Consider the following 22,265-nt stretch of genomic DNA (forward strand, 5'->3'; position numbering starts at 1 on the left):
ATATCACAGGATTTCTATCTCGGATTATTTTGCCAGTGGAAACACCTATAATCCGTTTCAAAATAGACAATCTGGGATGAGGTCTTGGGATAGAGGGCAGTGTGGATCCAGCCTTTTCAGGCACATCAACGAATCCAAAAGTTGCAAGGAAAAGAGTCTATTTGGGCGGGATCCACACTGCCCTCTATCCCAGGATTTCTATCCCAGATTATCTGGGCAGTGTAGGCTCCTATAATCCGATTCAAACTAGACAATCAACGAATCCAAAAGTTGCAAGGAAAAAAGTCTATTTGGGCGGGATCCACACTGCCCTCAATCCCAGGATTTCTATCCCAGATTATCTGGACAGTGTAGGCTCCTATAATCCGGTTCAAACTAGACAATCAACGAATCCAAAAATTGCAAGGAAAAGAGTCGATTTGGGAGGGATCTACACTGCCCTCTATCCCAGGATTTCTATCACAGATTATCCGGGCAATGTAGGCTCCTATAATCCGGTTCAAACTAGTCAATCAACGAATCCAAAAGTTGCAAGTAAAAGAGTCGATTTGGACGGGATCTGCATTGCCCTATACCCCAGGATTTCTATCTCGGATTATTTTGGCAGTGGAAACACCTATAATCCTGTTCAAAATAGACAATCTGGGATGAGGTCCTGGGATAGAGGGCAGCATGGATCCAGCCTTTTCAAGCACATCAACGAATCCAAAAGTTCCAAGGAAAAGAGTCTATTTGAGCGGGATCCACATTTCCCTATATCCCAGGATTTCTGTCTCGGATTATCTGGGCAGTGTAGAGTCCTATAATCCAGTTCAAAATAGACAATCTAGGATGAGGTCCTGGGATAGAGGGCAGTGTGGATGCAGCCTTTTCAGGCACATCAACGAATCCAAAAATTGCAAGGAAAAGAGTCGATTTGGGCGGGATCCACATTGCCCTATATCTCAGGATTCATATCTCGGATTATCTTGGCAGTGTAGAGTCCTATAATCCGATCCAAAATAGAGGGCAGTGTCGATCCAACCATTTCAGGCAGTCAACAAATCCGAAAGTTCCAAGGAAAAGAGTCAGTTTGAAGGCAGAGCGCTCCGTCAAATCAAAACGTTGCAGGAAAAGGGAAAGGGAAAAAAAAAAACCCGACTTGGAAGGACCTCGTCATTTCAAGCCTTTCCATTCCTGCTTCTCGGACTCGGGTTTGGTCCGAATCCCTCTCTTCCTCGCCTTATCTCGGGGCCGCACTGTTGCCGTTCTTACTCCGCTTTGGATCCCGGAGGCAGGACGTTTCCTCCCCGAGTGACTTCACTTCCCAAAATTAGCCGGAGGAAGAGGAGGAGGAGGAAGAGGGAAGGACAAGAAAGAAAAGAGTTTCATCCGGTTCCAGACGGCCGCGCGTTTCTTTCTTTCTTTCTCTCGCTTTGCGTCAGCGTTTGGGGAGGAAGAAGAAAAGGAGGAGGAGGAAGAAGAAGAAGAGGAGGAGGAGGAGGAAGAGGAGAGCAAGGCAGGGCGAGGAGGAGGAAGAGGCGAGGCGAGGGCCAGCTCCTTCGGCTCCAATGTATGGGATATTGGCGCGGTCGGCGGGCAAGCCATGGACGGGACCATTAAGGTAAGCAGCCTGTATCTGCCTGGCTCTCTCATTTCGGGATGGAGGGCGAAAGCGCGCCTCCAAAGTCCCCGAATCCGGAGCTTCCATTGTTATTCCGACGTGACTTTCTCTCCCTTCCAAACGCGTATCTCTATCTCCTTTTAGGACCGAAAAAAAGGCTCTTCTTTCCCGCTTTCTCGTGGTCCAAGGCAGAGCTTTCGTTATGGGAGAGTTGGGGCGCGTCTACATTGAGTATTTCGGAGTATTTCCCTCCGAAGCGCCCGACGGAGTGTCCTCCTGGGTTGAAAGTGTGGATTGCCTCTCCTTCCTTGGGATGGCTGTGTTTTCTGAAGGGAGTGTGCTCGCTCCGTCTGGACCACAACTTCTTTTATTGTCACTCCCTTCCACACTTTCTTGTTTGCGCGCCTTCCAGCTTTCCAGATTTTGCGGTCTTTCCATTCCTCCTTGAAGCTGAGAGAGTGTGACATCCTCCAGGCTCAGTTTAGGATCATAGAATCATAGAATTGGGCCATCCAATCCAACCCCATTCTGCCAAGAAGCAGGAAAATTGCATTCAAAGCACCCCCGATAGATGACCATTCAGCCTCTTTTTAAAAGCCTCCAAAGAAGGAGCCTTCACCATACTCCGGGGCAGAGAGTTCCACTACTGAACGGCTCTCACAGTCAGGAAGTTCTTCCTCATGTTCAGATGAAATCTCCTTTCTGAAATCTAGTAGGCAATGGATGCTGATCTCTGGCCTATGTCAGATCATAGAATCATAGAGTTGGAAGAGACCTCATGGGCCATCCAGTCCAACCCCCTGCCTAGAAACAGGAATATTGTATTCAAAGCACCCCTGACAGATGGCTATCCAGCCCCTGTTTAAAAGCTTCCAAAGAAGGAGCCTCCACCACACTCCGGGGCAGAGAGTTCCACTGTTGAACGGCTCTCACAGGAAGTTCTTCCTAATCATAGAAGCATAGAGTTGGGCCATCCAATCCAACCCCATTCTGCCAAGAAGCAGGAAAATTGCATTCAAAGCACCCCCGATAGATGGCCATCCAGCCTCTGTTTAAAAGCTTCCAAAGAAGGAGCCTCCACCACACTCCGGGGCAGAGAGTTCCACTACTGAACGGCTCTCACAGTCAGGAAGTTCTTCCTTTTTTAAAAAAAAAAGTTTTACAGGGTATACATATAATAGGGAAAAGTACTGGGTATGCATGTGGAGGTGGGGGAAGAAGAGGAAAGGATAATATCTATAGTTATCATATATATATAAGAAATAGAGGGATGAGGGGGGGGGAGTGTGAATGAGGGGTCAGGAAGTTCTTCCTAATTGTGCTACTGTTATGAATTGTAATGTAAACATCTGATATGAAGGATGTATGTGAGGAATGAATCCCTCACTATGTTCTATCTAGGCTAACTACTCATTGAGGGCTAGAGACCTGTGCAGTCATAGAAACAGAATCATAGAGTTGGAAGAGACCTCATGGGCAATCCAGTCCAACCCCCTGCCAAGAAGCAGGAATATTGTATTCAAAGCACCCCTGACAGATGGCCATCCAACCTCTGTTTAAAAGCTTCCAAAGAAGGAGGCACCACCATACTCCTGGGCAGAGAGTTCCACTGCTGAATGACTCTCACAGTCAGGAAGTTCTTCCTAATGTTCAGATGAAATCTCCTTTCTTGTAGTTTGAAGCCATTGTTCCGCATCCTAGTCTCCAGGGAAGCAGAAAACAAGCTTGCTCCCTCCTCCCTGTGACTTCCCCTCACATATTTATACATGGCTATCATATCTCCTCTCAGCCTTCTCTTCTTCAGGCATAACATGTCCAGTTCTTTATGCCACTCCTCATAGGGTTTGTTCTCCAGACCCTTGATCTCCAGACCATTGACAAGCTGGAATGTGTCCTCCTCTGGACACATTCCAGCTTGTCAATATCTCTCTTTCACACTTTCCTGTCTGCGCACCTTCCTGCTTTCCCGATTTGCAGCATTTCCATTCCTCCTTGAGGCTGAGAGAGTGTGATGTGCTCCAGGCCCATCCAGGGACTGAAACCTGACTTCCAGAGTCACTCTCCAAGGCTCAAATTTCTGCTCAAGCTTCATCGACTACTACTAATATAGTATTATATCTGGGAAGTTGTGGTTGTGTCCAACAAGGTGAAGAAGGACCGAAGGGATGGGCGGGGGCCTGTTTGACTTGGCCAGGATTAGGAAGAAGGACCAAAGGCCTTTGACTGACAGGCGGAGTGTCGACCCCTTCACTTCCACTCTATTAGAGGACAGTGTTTCTCAACCTTCCTAATAATGCATCAACCCCTTAATATAGTTCTTCATGTTGTGGTGACCCCCAACCATAAAATTATTTTTGTTGCTACTTCATAACTGTAATTGCGCTACTGTTATGAATCTGATATGCAGGATGTATGTGGGGAAGGAATCCCTCACTCTGTTCTATCTAGGCTAACTACTCATTGAGGGCTAGAGACTTCTGCAGTCATAGAATCATAGAGTTGGAAGAGACCTCATGGGCCATCCAGTCCAACCCCCTGCCAAGAAGCAGGAAAATTCCATTCAAAGCACCCCCTGACAGATGACCATCCAGCCTCTATTTAAAAGCTTCCAAAGAAGGAGCCTCCCCCACACTCCAGGGCAGAGAGTTCCACTGCTGAACGGCTCTCACAGTCAGGAAGTTCTTCCTAATGTTCAGATGGAATCTCCTTTCTTGTAGTTTGAAGCCATTGTTCCATTGCGTTCTAGTCTCCAGGACAGCAGAAAACAAGCTTGCTCCCTCCTCTATATGAGTTTGGGGAAAATAGATCTTTATATTTTAGAGTTGTAGTTGCTGGGATTTATAGTTCACCTACAATCAAATAACAATCTGAACCCCACCAATGACAGGATTGGGCCAAATTTCCCACATAGAACCCCCATGACCAATAGAAAATACTGGAGGGATTTGGGAGGAGCAGTGATTTAGGGGAGATGTAGCTCACATACTTCCAGAGAGCACTGTGAACTGGAATTTGGCACAAAAACCTGTTACGCCCAAATTTGAATACTGGTGGGATTGGGAGTGGGATTGGGGGGGGGGGGGCTGATTTTGTCATTTGGGAGTTGCAGTTGCTGCCAAAGGGGTTCCTAAGACCATCAGAAATACTGTGTGTGTTTTCTGATGGTCATTGGTGACCCCTCTAAAAATACACCTTGCAAAGGTCCCGACCCCCAGGTTGAGAAATGCTGCTTTAGAAAATTAATTTGTAAAGGTGATAAGTTGTTGTTGCATGTTTTAGAGTCATTTCCAATTTATGGGAACCTTATGGTGACTTATCATGGGATTTTCTTGCCATTATTTGTTTGGACGGGATTTGATTTTGTTTTTCTCTGTGGCTGAGACCTTGATGTTTGAGAGTTGTAGTTGCTGGGATTTATAGTTCACCTGCAATCAAAGAACATTCTGAACGCACCAAGGATAGAATTTGGCCAAGGGGAGGGCAATGAAGATACCACAGGCAGGAGAGGCTAACCTGTCAAGTCAGGACAGGGGTCAAGTCTCCTGCTATTTTGTCTCCTAACATCATCTCCTGGAGGGCAACCTGCTCCTTTTTCTTTACTCCTGCTCTTTCTTCCTCCTCCTCTTCAACCTCCAATCCCCCTTCTCCTATTCCGTGTCCTCTTTCCTTCTTCCCATCCTCACTTCCCCTTCCCCTTCTTTTCCTTTCTCCTCCTCTGCCTTCTTTTTCTGCTCTTCCTCCTTTTCCTCCTCCTATTCCACCACCTTTCCTTCTCCTTCTTCTCTTTCTCCTCTTCCTTGTCCTCCTTCCTTCTCTTTCCTCCCTTCTCCTTCCTTCCTTCATTTCTCCTTCTTTTTCTTCTTTTTCTTCTCCTCCTCCTTTGCCTCCTCTTCCTCCTTCTCTTCCACCCCATCTCCTTCTCCTCTTCTCTTCTTTGTCCTCCTTCCTTCTTCCCTTCCCTTCCTTCCTCCTTCCTCCTTCCTTCCTTCCTTCCTTCCTTCCTTCCTTCCTTCCTTCTTCTCTTCCTTCTTTTTCTGCTCCTCCTCCTCCTTTTCCTCCTCCTCTTCTATCAATTTTCCTTCTTTCTCCTCTTTCTCCTCTTGTCCTCCTTCTTTCTTCCTTTCCTTCAACTTCCTTCTTTTCTCTCTCTTCCTTCTTTTTCTACTCCTCGCCCTCTTCTACCACATCTCCTTCTCCTCTTTCTCTTCTTCTTTGTCCTCCTTCCCTCCCTTCTCTTTCTCCTTCCTTCCTTCCTTCCTTCCTTCCTTCCTCTTCCTCCACCTTCTTTTTCTGCTCTTCCTCCTCCTCTTCCACCCCATCTCCTCCTTCCCTTTCTCCTCTTCTTTGTCCTCCTTCCCTCCCTTCTCTTTCTCCTTCCTTTCTCATTCTCTTCCTTCTTTCTGCTGCTCCTCCTCCTTTTCCTCCACCTCTTCCATCAACTTTCCTTCTCTTTCTCCTTTTTCTCCTCTTCCTTGTCCTCCTCCTTTCTTCCTTTCCTTCGACTTCCTTCCTTTCTCTCTCTTCCTTCTTTTTCTGCTCCTCCTCCTCTTCTACCCCATCTCCTTCTCCTCTTTCTCTTCTTCTTTGTCCTCCTTCCTCCTTCCCTCCCTTCTCTTTCTCTTTCCTTCCTTCCTTCCTTCCTTCCTTCCTTCCTTCCTTCCGTCCTCAAAACTTCTGAGGATGCTTGCCATAGATGCAGGCGAAACCGTCAGGACATGGCCATAGAGCCTGAAAAAACCTACAACAACACAACTGTTTTTGTTGTCTGGTTGTTTGATATTCAAATAGATGTGAGATGAAAGTGAGGATTGGTATACTAGCTGCAGATGACTCCAAAAGTCTGAAGGATATTGATATGGAGAGAGGGAATAAGAGAGGACTTCAAGTGAAAAGGATTCCCCAGACCAAGTCTGCCAAAGTATGCAAGACAGAGAAAATGACAAGAGATGGATTTATATACTACTTACATGTTCTCCTCATCAGCGCTCACTCTACAACTCATCATTCAGAACCTAAAGCAATTCTTTCCAAACTACCCCATCCATCTACTGACTTAATCCAGGAAATGACTGATATACTGCTAAGAAATAATATGGGGATATATTGTAACATCGATGCAGCTGATCATTTACTAAGAGCTCCAGCCAAAGGTTTTCAAAAACCCAACCACCCAAAAAGAAAACCCTTTGAATTGATACATAACATCAACAAACAACAACAACAACAACAAGGACCCACTAGGAGATGGACACAATGATATGAGTAAAATTAAGCAGGTATCTATGGTTGGATATAAGTCTCCCTTAGTAAAACCTGAAAAGACTTAATATTCCTAGGTCATCCATCCTGTGCCACCAAGACTAAAGACTGACAGGTCGCAGTTTCGAATCCGGGGAGAGGCGGATGAGCTCCCTCTACCAGCTCCAGCTCCTCATGCGGGGACATGAGGGAAGCCTCCCACAAGGATGATAAAATACCAAATCATTCGGGCGTCCCCTGGGCAACGTCCTTGCAGATGGCCAATTCTCTCACACCAGAAGCAACTTGCAGTTTCTCAAGTCTCTCCTGACACGACAAAAAAAATCATCCATGTATCAACCAGGTCTAATCTTGCTTAGCATCCAAAATGTGGCATTCAGTGAGATATGATGGCAGCAGTTCCCCATTGAACAGGAATCATAGAGGTAACTATTACTGCACCTGGCAAAGTCCTAACGGTAACTGGCATTTTTGTACAGCTGGTGCCGCTTTGCTTAAAATTTCAGTTTGCCACAATATAACAGATGGAGGTGGAAAGATCATTGAAAGGACAGACCAGGAGCTATTTGTGAAGCCTAAAAAGGAACGAACAGCTGCCCACAAGCCTCGATTTGTCCATCTTCAAAGCAGAAGCTGGCCTCATGTGCTGCAAGTCTGCATCTGTTTCTGGCGTCCAAAATACAAGAGTCACGATGTGCATGGATTACACAGAGGTCATCTAGAATGGAGATCTTCAACTTTTGGTCCTTCAGATGTCCAAATCCCTGACCATTGGAGCTTCTGGAAGTTGATGTCCATAACATCTGGAGGACCAAATATCAAGAAATTCTGCATTTGGAAAGAGTAGGGTGCTTTTGAACGTTTGTGGCCTGCTTTTCATGATCCGCTTGTATTTTAAATACACAGGGAAAGTGGCCATAATTAGAACAGAGAAGACAGAACTAGTGTGTACTAAGTGGTCCTCTCTTAGATCATCTGGAGAGGCCCAGCTCTCACTCCCGCCCTCTTCGCAGGTGGGATGAGGGAGAGAGCCTTCTCTGTGGTAGCCCCCCAACTCTGGAACTCACTTCCTAAAGATATCAAGCAAGCCCCCACATTGGCAGTCTTTAGGAGGAGTCTGAAAACGTGGCTGTTCCAGTGTGCCTTCCTTGAATAAGGAAATAATCCCCAGCAAAATATCCTCAGAAGCACTTTAACTACTCATTGGGCTGCTCTCCCTTCATTTCTTTTAAAACTCTCCTATCGGATACATCCCACCTCTGTTCATGCCCAGTGTTTATTTTTTAAATTTTAAACTATTACATTTGGCCAGGCCATAGGTTTTTTAAATCCTTGCATGTTACTGTTTATATGTGAGTTATATTAATAGTATTGTTTTTTGTTTTATTGATGTGTTGTCGGGCTTGGCCTCATGTAAGCCGCTCCGAGTCCCCTTGGGGAGATGGTGGCGGGGTATAAATAAAGTTATTATTATTATTATTATTATTATTCTATGTGATGTTGCAACTCAGTGGTAGAGCATGTGTCCTAAGTACAAAAGTGTCTCCTTATGGAGAATCACTGATGTATCTACTCCCTCCCACCACCACTACCACTAAGAATCAGGTAGAAGCTGATTGAAACGTCCTTTCTCTTTTCAAGACCCTGGAGAGGTCATCCTGCTAGAATAAACAATACTCAAGACAGATAATTTAAACTGGTCTAAGGCAGATTGTTTAAAAAGCTACCTATCCGACCGCATCTCTGCCTATGAACCCACCAGGACTTTGAGATCTTCCGGGGAGGCCCTGCTCTCGATCCCACCTGCTTCTCAAGCACGGCTGGCAGGGACGAGAGATAGGGCCTTCTCGGTGGTGGCTCCTCGGCTGTGGAACGCCCTCCCTGCGGACATTAGACTAGCACCATCTCTAATGGTATTCCGCAAAAAAGTGAAGACCTGGCTGTTTGAGCAGGCGTTCGAATAATTAGTGCAATGATTGGTTAATGAACACTGGAATGGAACAATGGATGATGAATCTGGAACATGTTTTTGATGACGAGACGACAGTGAATGGGTATTGTAGTAACTGTTTATTAATTGTGTAATGTGTTAGGTTGTTAACTGTTTTTATACTGTAGCACTGAATTTTTGCTGTTCGTATTTGTTGTGAACCGCTGTGAGTCGCCTTCGGGCTGAGAACAGCGGTATATAAGTAAGGTAAATAAATAAATAAATAAAAAGTCTTTTTCATTGGGATGGGACCTGCTCATAGATATGACAAAGGACAAGAGGGATCCTTTCACCTTTGCAGAAGTCTACCGTATACCATGCAGCTGTGCACAAGTGTACACAGGGACCACTAAAAGCAGCATTGCTTAGACATGAATCAAGGAACATGAAAGGCACTGAAGACTAGGTTAGCTAGAGAAGTCAGCCATAGTAGAGCACCTGATGAACCAACCTGGACACAGCATATTATTGGAGAACACAGAAATGCTGGACCACTCTAACAACCACCATGTCAGACTACACAGAGAAGCCACGGAAAGCCTGTTGAAAGGAGGAAACCATGCAAACAAACAAAATCTGGCTACCTGTATTTTTTTTTAAAAAAACCTTCTTAAATCTGGACAGTAAATAAAGAACAACACTCAGAAAACTGAGGAATTCTAGAGAGCCATTCAGCAGTGGAACTCTCTACCCCGGAGTGTGATAGAGGCTCCTTCTTTGGAAGCTTTTAAACAGAGGCTGGATGGCCATCTGTCGGGAGTGCTTTGAATGCAATTTTCCTGCTTCTTGGCAGGGGGTTGGACTGGATGGCTCATGAGGTCTCTTCCAACTAGGATTCTATGATTCTACATGGAAGAATCATGGACAGCAAACACCTCCCAACAAAGGACCCCCCAGGTAGGGAGCAGTCAGGCTTTGAAGCTGCAAGGCCATTCAATGCTAAGGTGGCCAATTGCAACATTCACACCTGCCTCGAACAGACAAGAGTTCTTTCTCCCACCCTGGACACGCCACAGATATATGAACCTCACTTGCCGATATTCCAACAAACCTCACAACCTCTGAGGATGCCTGCCATAGATGTAGGCAAAACATCAGGAGAGAATGCTTCTGAAACATGGGCATACAGCCCAGAAAACTCACAGCAACCCGGTGATTCCTGCTATGAAAGCCTTTGACAATACACAAATTTTGTTTCATAAACAACATTATTTAAAATATTCTGTAAGATTATGCGTGCAAGGTGTCTATGAAACACAAATAACTTTGGCGTATAGACTTGGATCCCATCTCCACTTCTGCAGGAGCTTTTCTGAGCCCTACATTAGACTGGAGTGATGAATCTATTTGTGTCAATATCTTATCTTCAGCTGTGCATTTAGCTCTAAAATATGACCCGCAAAAATCTAATGGGGTCTACAAAAGTCTACCAACGAAACTATGCAATTCTTGGCCAAAATAATTTTTCTAAAACGATTTGGTTCTGTGAAGCAGCTTTATTCAAGCAGCCTCTTTCCACATGGTTTTAATCAAAATACTGCCCATGATATTGCAGTCTTCACATGGAGTCAATCTATTATACATTAGAGGCATCATTTCCATATATTTGTACTTTAAGGGATGCCTATGATTCTTTGGCAGTGTATAATCCCCCGGGACTGAAATTAATAAACTCTCCTTTTTGTACATGAGTCCTATTGATGGATCCTTCTATTTATACACCTGTCCTGAGCACATTTTAGTTTGTATAGGAATCTTGAAGTTACAGACATACTTTAAATATATTAGTGACAGTAGTAGTACTTCTAATGGGACTCAAGATGGTTTATATATAGAATCATAGAACCAAAGAATTGAAAAAGACATCATGGGCCATCCAGTCCATTTCCCTGCCAAGAAGCAGGAAAATTGCATTCAAAGCACCCCCAACAAATGGCCATCCAGCCTCTATTTAAAAGCTTCCAAAGAAGAAACGTCTACCACATTCTGGGGCAGAGAATTCCACTGCTGAACAGATCTCCTTACAATCAGGAAGTTCTTCCTCATGTTCAGATGGAATCTCCTTTCTTGTAGTATCATGTCTCCTCTCAGCCTTCTCTTCTCCAGACTAAACATGCCCAGCTCTTTAAGACGCTCCTCATAGGCCTTGTTCTCCAGACCCTTGATCATTTTAGTCGTCCTCCTCTGGACACATTCCAGCTTGTCAATATCTCTCTTCAATTGTGGTGCCCAGAATTGGACACAATATTCAAGGTGTGGTCTAACCAAGGCGGAATAGAGGGGTAGCATGACTTCCCTAGATCTAGACACTATACTCCTATTGATGCAGGCCAAAATCCCATTGGCTTTTTTTGTCATCACATCACATTGTTGGCTCATGTTCACCTTTTTGTCCATGAGGACTCCAAGATCTTTTTCACACGTACTGCTCTTGAGCCATGCGTCCCCTATTCTGTATCTTTGCATTTCATTTTTTCTGCCTAAGTGGAGGATTTTGTATTTGTTACTGTTGAACTTCATGATTAAAACCACTTCAGATTAAAACCGTCAAATATACAATTAAACAATTTGTATGGTGAAACCTACCTAAAATTCATTAAGATACAAAATAAAATCCACTGAGATACAGTATCATACAGATACAAAGAAGATCCCACCTGAACGTTAGGAAGAACTTCCTGATCATAAGAGGTTTCAACAGTGGAACTCTCTGCCTCAGTGGAGGCCCCTTCTTTAGAGGTTTTAAAACAGAGGCTGGGTGGTCATCTGTCAGAAGTACTTTCATTGTGTTTTTCCTGCATGGCAAGGCATTGGAATGGATGGCCCGTGTGGTCTCTTGAACTCTATGATTTTAATATAAGTCATCAAAATTATACAAAATTAAAACCTTCCATTGGGTGATGAAATATGGATTTTCTGTTTCTGTTGCTAGAAGGAAAGCAAGGATGGCCTTGGCCTTGTTGTAGCTTTGGATAGCATAAGGGAGGGGTAACACCTCTGTGGTGTTCGTTTTGTTGTCTGTGCCCCAGTTCAGGAGATTTCACCTCACTTTCTGTCTCTGTGATAATTGAATTTTGAAAAAATTGGCTTGTTGCGGAAACAAGGATTGGTGATAAAGCTTCAGTGGAGACACCTTTTCCCCATGATAACTCTTGGATTTCCCTTCCAAGAGGTAGATTATGAGCCATTTGTATGTTGGATGTTTGTAACTCAGGGACTGTCTGTACTTAGGATTGTACGGGAATGGAACCAGCTCCAAAGACATTTGAAAGTGACAACAAACTTTCTGAGAAGAGCACAGTGTCTGTTTGTGGTGGAATATGTCCTTCTGTTGTCAGTGTTGAAGAAAGATTCAGTTGTCACTCCAGTCAAGTTTTGCAAATGGAATGGGTAAAAGGTTTTGCCATTGTGTTCATCTCTGGTTGGAAAATGTCTTGGTAGGCCTTCCACTGAGGTTGGTGACTCCTTGAACAAGGAAGGTGAAGGTCTTAATTGAAATGGAAAGATTCTGATATACAGTACTTTAAGTTCACTTGTTAAACAAGATCTAACTCAGGCATGGGCAAATTTTGGCCCTCCAGGTGTTTTGGACTTCAACTCCCACAATTCCTAACCGCCTAGCAGCTGTTAGGAATTATGGGAGTTGAAGACCAAAACATTTGGAGGGCCAAAGTTTGCCCATGTCTGGAGTAATCATATTTTCTCTGTGAAAACTGCAGTCAAGAAACTTATAAAGGAAGATATGAAGAAGCTAGTAGCATCTGGTGGAGCAGCAGGATAAACCACTGAGCTGCTGAACTTGCTGACTAAAAGGTCAGCCGTTCATATCCAGGGAGCAGGGTGAGCTCCCACTATTAGCCCCAGCTTCTGCCAACCTAGCAGTTCAAAAAAACATGCAAATGTGATTAGATCAATAGGTACCGCTTTGGCGGGAAGGTAATGGTGCTCCATGCGGTTATTTCAGCCACATCACCTTGGAGGTGTGTATGGACAATGCCGGTTCTTCAGCTCAGAAATGGAGATTAGTACCACCCCCCAGAGTTGGACACAACTAGACTTAATGTTAGGGGAAATCTTTACTTTACTATGAAGAAACTAGGCAGTATCCTTCATTGTAAAAAATATATAGTATTGCTGAATGTTAAAGTCAGGATTGTTCATGGCATAGTATATATATTTTTTGTGAAAGCTGGATAATGAAGGCAGCTAATGGGAAGAGAATCAACCAATTTAAATGTACTGGGGGAGAGTTTTGTGAACACCATGAACTGCCAAAAAGACAAATGAATAGTGCAAATCAAGCTAGAGCTCTCCCTAGAAACAGTGATGGCTAAACCGAGACTATTGTACTTCAATCATATTATGGGAAGTCATCTCATGAGAAAAGAAAATGGTACTTAGGCGATCCCTCGTTGTCTGAGTAGGATTGTCTTCCAAGATCGGTATACTGGCGGTGGGTCCATAGGTGATTGTGGAGCCCTCTTCTTGATCTGCATGTTCTCTTGCAGTGAGGGCATTGGTTTCCAGGTGGAAGGCGGTCCCAGTCAGGGTTGGCTTGATGCGCCTTCCTCTTGGAACGTTTCTCTCTTTTGCTCTCCATATGTGCCTCTTCAAATTCTACAGCACTGTTGGTCACAGCTGAAATCCAGCTGGAGTACTCAAGGGCCGGGGCTTCCCAGTTCTCAGTGTATATGCCAGAGTTTTTAAGATTGGCTTTGAGCCCATCCTTAAATCTCTTTTCCTGCCCACCAAAATTCCATTTTCCATTCTTGAGTTCGGAGTAAAGCAACTGCTTTGGGAGATGGTGGTCGGGCATCCGGACAATGTGGCCGGTCCAGTGGAGTTGATGATGGAGAACCATCACTTCAATGCTGGTGGCCTTTGCTTCTTCCAGCAAGCTGACATTTGTCTGCTTGTCTTCCCAAGAGATTTGCAGGATTTTTCGGAGGCAACTCTGATGGAATCGTTCCAGGAGTTGCATGTGATATCTGTAGACAGTCCACGTCTTGCAGGCAATGTTACTGAACAAAGACAATGGTACTTAACAAGGTAGAAGTTTAAAAAAAAAAATCAAGACCACATTAAAGGTAGATAGAATCAATCAAGGACTTGGGTTACTGTGAGTTTTCTGGGCTGTATGGCCATGTACCAGAAGCATTCTCTCCTGATGTTTCATCCACATCTATAGCAGGTATCCCAGCAATTACAACTCCCAAATGATAAAATAAATCCCTCCTTAATTCCACAAGTATTCAAATTTTGGCATATCAGGTATTTGTGCCACATTTAGCCCAGTGAATGAAAATACATCCTGCATATCAGACATTTACATTACAATTCATAACAGTAGCAAAACTACAGTTAATAAATAGCAACGGAAATAATTTTATGGTTGGGGGTCACCACAACATGAGGAATTGTATTAAGGGGTCTCAGCATTAGGAAGGTTGAGAACCACTGTTCTAAAGCAAACAGGAGTATGGGAACCTGTTGGATGGATTAATAGGCAGTTCTTCCTTTAACCAACTAAATAGATATGGTTTTGATTGTGAGGATGAATTAACATGCCAACTTTGTGCCTCTTTGTGTGTAAATTTAGATTCCCCCCAACTGCTCCCCAAACACAGCTTCTTCTCCTTCTTCCAAATTTGATTGACTTATAACTGCATCCGAACCGATCTTGCATCAGTGCTTTTTATCAGGCCAAGAGAGACTTCCTGTGCTCGGCGGCCTGGCTTCCTGATGTGTTTCCTTTTTCCCTTTTGACAGAACAAAGGAAGCTATAACTCCTCGGCTGCTCCTGTTCCAACTCTCCCAGGGAGCTTCACATAATGTTTGCATTGAACATTAGTTCCCTTTCTTTTCTTTTTAAGGTTTTTTTTTTTTTTTTTTGGTAAAATAGGATGTCTGAGCACTGCCCTGTATGTTTTTCATTTTCAGTGCTGTTCTGAACTTTTTTTAAGTAAGAGAGGGGAAAGGAAAAAAAATCCTTCATTTTTGAGTTGTGTATACACTTTAGAATACAAAGGCCAGTTGGGGGGGGGGGGGGGAGGGAATCCACCTGCATCCATACCATTCAGCATTTCAGAAACAGAAAGGGGACGTGGCTTGACAAGCCATGCAGGAGTTGTGGTCAAAATGTAACTATTTAAGTAAGCTGAGGACAATAGGAGAAAGTGGACAGAGGAGAAAGAAATCGGGGCATTTTAAAAGCATCTGAACACATGGGACAGCAAAGGATTAATCAGAACAGTCCTTGCCAAATTGGGATGTTTGAGGGTTATATGCATGGTATAGAGGAGTACATAACTAATGCCATGAATAATGTGACAGTATTTTGAGAATGTCCGTAAACAAAGCTAAACAATTATTCCAATGTCTCAAGCAGTGTCTAACACTTATCTCTCAAAAGAAAAATTCAACGTTGAAATGAAACAAATGTGATGTTTATACGTGGTCAGGAATATTGCACAACTGCAAGTGGGGTGTCACCAAAACAGCAATTGCTATTTATTTATTTTTTGCATAAAGCTGGACCTTTAGAAATATTTGCTGGGATTTGCTGGACCTGCCTGCACACCCCACCACACATGCACTCTCCTTGGAAAGAGTGTGTGCACGTGGAGCGTGCAGGCAGGCCTGGAAAGCATGTGCACCTGCCAGTACCTGCAACCAACCATCTCTTACTCTAGAGTAAGAGGTGCTCAGCTGCAGACACACTCCAGGCCCGGCTGCAAGTGCTGCCACACATGCCCCACCACACTCTCTGAAAGTGTGTATGTGGCAGCACCTGCAGCCGAACTCTGGGCCTGCCTGCTTGCACGCCCCGCCATACACACACTCGCTTTCCAAAGCAAGGAGGCAAGTTCAGATGCACACAAAAGCAGGCTTTCATGGTGAGCAGATTTTTGTGTGGGGAGTGGGCTTCCTGTTTCATGCTTCCAAAAGACATGAAAGAAATGGTAGAAATACATCATCATCATATCATCATCATTATTATTACAACAAGATGAGTCCACAGCAGACACTCTGCTGGCTGTTGTATTGGATCACACGTCGGACACTTACCAAATGTCTAGAACTGTGTGATGTATTGGCAAATAATGCATGCAGATCCCAGTAAGGTGGCCTTCTGCAGCTGGCAGACAGTAATCTTGTCAGTGCCGATTGTGTTTAAGTGCAGGCCAAGGTCTTTAGGCACTGCACCCAGTGTGCCGATCACCACTGGGACCACCTTGACTGGCTTGTGCCAGAGTCTTTGCAGTTCGATCTTTAAATCCTCATATCATGTCAGCTATTCCAGTTGTTTCTCTTCCATCCTGCTGTCACCTGGGCTTGCAACATCGGCAATCCATATTTTGTTTTTTAACACGATCGTGAGGCCAGGAGTATTGTGCTCCAAAACTCTTGTCTGTCTGAATTCAGAAGTCCCAGAGTAGCTTGACATGTTCATTCTCTGTAACTTTTTCCAGCTTGTAATCCCACCAGTTCTCTGTCACAGGCAGATAGTATTTGTGGTACAAGTTCCAATGAATCATCTGAGCAATGGTGTTATGCCTCTGCTTGTAGTCTGTCTGCGTGGTCTTCTTGCAGCAGCTGAGGATGTGATCTATTGTTTCATCTGCTTCCTTGCAGAGTCTACACTTGGGATCTGTCATCGACTTTTCAATTCTGGCTTTGATGGCATTTGTTCTAATGGCTTGTTCTTGTGCTGCCAGAATCAAGCCCATTATCATTATCATTAAATACAATGGTTTTTGGCTTGGCATGGTTTTCGTTGGGATGTATGAGCTATCCTGAGTATATCCTCACCAATACATTCAACAAACTGAGAGGGAGATGTACTTCTCTCTTTTTCCCATTTAGAAGTTTCATTTCTACATGGGAAAATGTCATCTTTGCTTCCGTTCTGGGGGTGATAATATCTTTATCACAGTTACCCACTGAAGATGAATGCTGGGAGATTCAGAATAGATAAAAGGAAGTATTTCTTCATACAGTGCATAATTAAACTGTGGAACTTATTTCACAAGATGTAGCAGTGGCTGCCAATTTAAATAGCTTTAAAGTGGAACTGGAGAAATTTATGGAAACTGGAGTCACCAATGGATGCTATTCAAGATATACTGTTTCTACTCTGATTATAATTTGGTGCCTCTGTTGCTTGGGAAAACAGAATTAAGGCTGTAGTAATATTTATATCTTATTTGTATTTTTCCAATAGGCAACTGGTTGGCTAATCTATATAAATAAAAATGTAATGTTCATTTGTGGGATTAACAGAACTAAAAAACCACTGGATGAATTGACACCAAATTTGGACACAAAACACCTAACAAACCAATGTATTTATAGTTCACCTACAATCAAAGAGCAATCTGAACTCCACCAACGATGGAATTGAACCAAACTTGGCACACAGTTCTCCCATGACCAACAGAAAATACTGGAAGGGTTTGGTGGACAGCGTCCTTTTGGTTTTGGAGTTGCAGTTCACCTACATCCAGAGATCACTGTGGACTCAAACAATGATGGATCTGAACCGAACTCTACACGAATATTCCATATGCCCAAATATGAACACTGGTGGAGTTTGGGGAAAATAGAATATTGACATTTGGGAGTTGTAGTTTCTGGAATTTATAGTTCCCCTACAATCACAGAGTATTCTGAACCCCACCAACAATAAAATTGGGCCAAACCTCCCACACAGAACCCCCATGTGGGTCACAGCAACGCGTGGCAGGGGACAGCTAGTATGAGCATAAAAGGATTTGATTCAATTTGGCTCCCCATTTTCCCCCGTTGTCCAGCACACCTGTGTCACATCTACAGCACCATATAGTGCAGTTTCACACTGTATTATATGGTTGGTGTAGTTTCATGTGATCTAGTTTTACTGCATTCTGAGGAGCTGCTGTGGCACAATGGGTTAAACCCTTGTGTTGGATGAACTGCTGATCTGAAGGTCGGCAGTTTGAATCCATGAGATGGGGTGAACTCCTGTCTGTCAGCTCCAGCTTCCCATGTGGTAAAACATCCAGGCATTCCCTGGGCATTGTCCTTGCAGACGGCCATATCTCTCACACCAGAAGCAACTTGCAGTTTCTCAAATCACTTCTGACATGGAAAAAAACCTACATTATATGAGTCTATATACTAACCATATGATGCAGTTTCATTATATGGCAGTGAAGATGTGGCCCTGGACAAATCAGACTGACAGGCACTTCAGTTTGCCTCTCGAGCCAGGCAATGGGGGACAATGCCTGGCTCGAGAGCAGTACGTGTGAAAAAGATCTTGGAGTCCTCATGGACCACAAGTTAAACATGAGCCAACAATGTGATGTGGCAGCAAAAAAAGCCAGTGGAGCATCAATAGGAGCATAGTGTCTAGATCTAGGGAAGTAATGCTACCCCTCTATTGTGCTTTGGTTAGACCATACCTGGAATATTGTGTCCATTTCTGGGCACCACAAAATTCAAGAGAGATATTGAGAAGCTGGAATGTGTCCAGAGGAGGGCGACTAAAATGATCAAGGGTCTGGAGAACAAGCCCTGTGAGGAGCGGCTTAAGGAGCTGGGCATGTTTAGCCCGAAGAAGAGAAGGCTGAGAGGAGATATGATAGCCATGTGTAAATATGTGAGAGGAAGTCACAGGGAGGAAGGAGCAAGCTTGTTTTCTGCTTCCCTGGAGACTAGGATGCAGAACAATGGCTTCAAACTACAAGAGAGGAGATTCCATCTGAACACGAGGAAGAACTTCCTGACTGTGAGAGCTGTTCAGCAGTGGAACTCTCTGCCCCGGAGTGTGGTGGAGGCTCCTTCTTTGGAAGCTTTTAAACAGAGGCTGGATGGCCATCTGTCAGGGGTGATTTGAATGCAATATTCCTGCTTCTTGGCAGGGGGTTGGACTGGATGGCCCATGAGGTCTCTTCCAACTCTTTGATTCTATGATCAGGGGCGGCTCAACCTATTACGCAAAGTAAGCATTTGCAGTATAGTTGATTTTGCCCGGGGCGCTTTTGAGGCGCTCATGGGGCAAAATAGACATTGATATATGCGAGTTGTAGTTACTGGGATGTATAGTTCACCTACAATCAAAGAGCATTCTGAACTCCACCAGTGATGGAATTGAACCAGATATGGCACACAGAACTCGCATGACGAACAGAAAATATATATCAATGATTGATTGGGTTGGGGTGGGGGATGCAAAATACTGTTTACTTACCATTGAAAATTACCTAGGGCCGCCTCTGTCTTTGATTCTATGATTCCACTACCTTGTTGCTGCTGCAGTTTCTGTTACCTGAGGCCAACCCATCTTGTATTGCTTCATGGAAGGTCAGCTTTGTGTGGCCTCCCATCAGAGTCTAAGTGGATGTAAATGTCATTGTGGACAGGGGGAGCACAAGGCCGCCAGCCACGTGCCCAGGGGTTATGAGAATCAACCCCAGCAGAGGACTCATTAGCCTTTCTCTTTTTGATCTGTCTCCATATTTTCCTTTTATGCAAATGATGTTTGGGGATGGTATTGTCTTCTGTGTGCATCTTCTCTGAATGCCAATGGGACACCTGGGCTAGCACCTGCCAAAACACAATGCAAATCAGCCCAGGGGATCTGGCCTTGATCAGCACTCCCATAATGAAGACTAATAGACATAATAATGTTCCTGAATAGTTTCCTCTTTAAATGGGGCCAGGCTTGGATATTGATTCAATTGCATTAATTAATGTATCAGTAAAGAAAAGGGCAGCATCGGCCAACAAAAAAACAAAACAAAAAAGACTCTGTAATGCCTTTTTGTTGTCGTTGCTGTTGGTTTTCGTTAAATAAATGAATAAAGAGAGGGGCTTTCTATCGTCTCTGCGAAGGCTGGGCTCGGAGAGTACTGATATATTCTGCAGATAGGCAGAATGCAAAATTCTCTTCCTGAATGCTTCAATGGCAGAGAAATTATTGCTGCTCATATATAGCAGTATCGGGGTTTACTAAAAGGCCTGAAAATCATATGAGTGATTCCAGCTCCAAGCCTAGTTGCATCAGATAATGATTTAAACCAGCTTTTATAAGAAATTTTAGGGCATTCTGTGCCACAAAATGGCATTTGTGATGCAAATGGAGATATGACTACAGATAATACAGATGAGATTATGAAATCTTAATTGGGCAGAGATGTTGCAAATATTTGTGTTATTGATCCACTGCAAGATCTTAACTCCCTTTTGTGGATACAAAGGAGCAAGAAGAAACTATCATGTGCCAATATGGATTTTACAGCAATGTTTGGTTAGCATTAAACAGGGAAGTGAAATTGATGTGCTTTTTGTGTGTGTCAGGAGCGACTTATTTATTTATTTAAAACTTTTATATCCCGATCTTCTCACCTCCGTAGAAGGCCTCAGAGCGGCTTACAGCAAGGATTCAATGCTACTAATACAAGTTAAAACATCATACAACAATACAAGATTAAAATACATATAGATAAAATACATATATACCAAATCGCCAAGGTAAAATCATGTTCAACTCAGTCCGCATATGTGGTCACTCACTTTGGTCTGTAACCAGTCTCAGCCATTATTCTTGGAATGCTTTGTTCCAAAACCAGGATTACACTAGCCTCCTGAAGGACAAGTGATCTAATCTCACTTGGGAGAGAGTTCCATAGCCGAGGGGCCACCACAGAGAAGGCCCTGTCTTTCGTTCCCACCAAATGCGGTTGCGAAGGTGGTGGGACCGAGAGCAGGGCCTCTCTGAAATATCTTAATTTCCTTGATGGTTCATAGGGGAGAATACATATGGACAGGTAAATTGTGCCAGGACCGTATATAACTTGAGAAACTGCAGGTCGCTTCTGGTGCAAGATAATTGGCTGTTTGCAAGGACGTTGCCCAGGGGATGCCTGGATGTTTTACCATCCCGTGGGAGGCTTCTCTCATGTCCCCGCATGGGAAGCTGGAGCTGACAGATGGGAGCTCGCCCCGCTCCTTGGATTCGAACCGCCAACCTTTCGGTCAGCAGTCCTGACAGCATAGGGATTTAACCCATTGTGCAAGTGGGGGTTCCTATTGATATGCTGAAGAGGAGAGAAAGCAAGCAAGCGTATGCCTCATTTTTCGATCCTCCAAGTATGTTTCGATGGTCGATATATGCTCTGTCTTTTATTTCCCTTGCATTGCCAAAAACACAACTCATTTCTCTCTTTTTCTATCTCTTCCTTGACTTGCCATTATTCAGTTTCTTCTAGCCCTGAAACTAAATTGATTGGTATCTCTGGAAGCTCTTCTGGCACATTTCTTGTCCCAGTTCATACTTTGAGCAAAAGATCATAGTGAACATGGTTTCTTTGGTGACTATGCTACTTCAGATTCCCAGAGGAAAAAGGCACAGGCTTGGTTGTCTCCAGAGGATAGAAAGAGCTGGACAAAAGGAATAATAGTGTGTTTGCCCACCCTAAAGAAAACCTTTCATATGAAAGGTTTTCTTAAGGGTTGGTAAGTATTGTACAGAGAAGGTCTTCCTCCGGGGCTGATGGAATGTGACTTGCTCAAGTTTATTCTCTGAGTAGAGATTTGAACCCTGATCATAGAATCCTAGAGTTGGAAGAGACCTCATGGGCCATCCAGTCCAACCCACTGCCAAGAAACAGGAAAATTGCATTCAAAGCACCACCGACAGATGGCCATCCAGCCTCTGTTTAAAAGCTTCCAAAGAAGGAGCCTCCACCACACTCCAGGGCAGAGAGTTCCACTGCTGAACGGCTCTCACAGTCAGGAAGATCTTCCTAATGTTCAGATGGAATCTCCTTTCTTGTAGTTTGAAGCCATTGTTCCATGTCCTAGTCTCCAAGGAAGCAGAAAACAAACTTGCTCCCTCCTCCCTATCATTTCCTCTCACATATTTATACATGGCTATTATCTCCTCTCAGCCTTCTCTTCTTCAGGCTAAACATGCCCAGCTCTTTAAGCTACTCCTCATAGAGCTTGTTCTCCAGATCTTCAGCGCTGTGGTCCAACGCTCAAGCCAATACACCACATTAGCTCCACAATCACAATGGCAACACTGAAGTGTGAAAGGCAAGACTATAATCTTGGTAGTATAGTGATGGCACACACGCTGCTTCTTTATTGGGAAAAGGGGCGAGTCTGAATAGGTCCCAAGTGTTCTTGTGGCATCTCCTCCCCACAAGGAACAAAGTCCAACATATTACACAGGGGTAGGATAGGAACTAGAAAACAATGATCTTCCCTTCTGCTCAGGTCATTTAGTAGTACAGCAATGTATGTTGCGATTCTGCCAAAAAAGTAGGTAGAAAGAACATAGTATTTTTGTACAGAGAACTGAACTTTCTGAGAATCTGAGCTCATGTGTGTGTGTGTGCTGAAAACACTTCCAAAATACACTTT

General features: G+C 44.0%; 1 protein-coding gene across 3 annotated transcripts in view; it reads left to right on the plus strand.

Moving 5' to 3' along the window:
- FLI1 (Fli-1 proto-oncogene, ETS transcription factor) overlaps positions 1-22,265 on the plus strand; it is a 140,671-nt gene that overhangs the window by 31,615 nt on the left and 86,791 nt on the right. Inside the window, exon 1 of one of the 3 annotated variants that reach the window (XM_060787067.2) lies at positions 1,014-1,603. The exons of the other annotated variants lie outside the window; for them this stretch is intronic. Coding sequence (XP_060643050.2) covers positions 1,586-1,603 — 18 coding nt within the window. The 5' untranslated portion in view covers positions 1,014-1,585. Of the gene's footprint in view, positions 1-1,013; positions 1,604-22,265 lie in introns of those variants that run through there. 3 annotated transcript variants of the gene reach the window in all.

The sequence above is a fragment of the Anolis sagrei genome, chromosome 7 (genome assembly GCF_037176765.1).
Source record: "Anolis sagrei isolate rAnoSag1 chromosome 7, rAnoSag1.mat, whole genome shotgun sequence".
Classification (NCBI taxonomy): Eukaryota; Metazoa; Chordata; class Lepidosauria; order Squamata; family Dactyloidae; genus Anolis; species Anolis sagrei.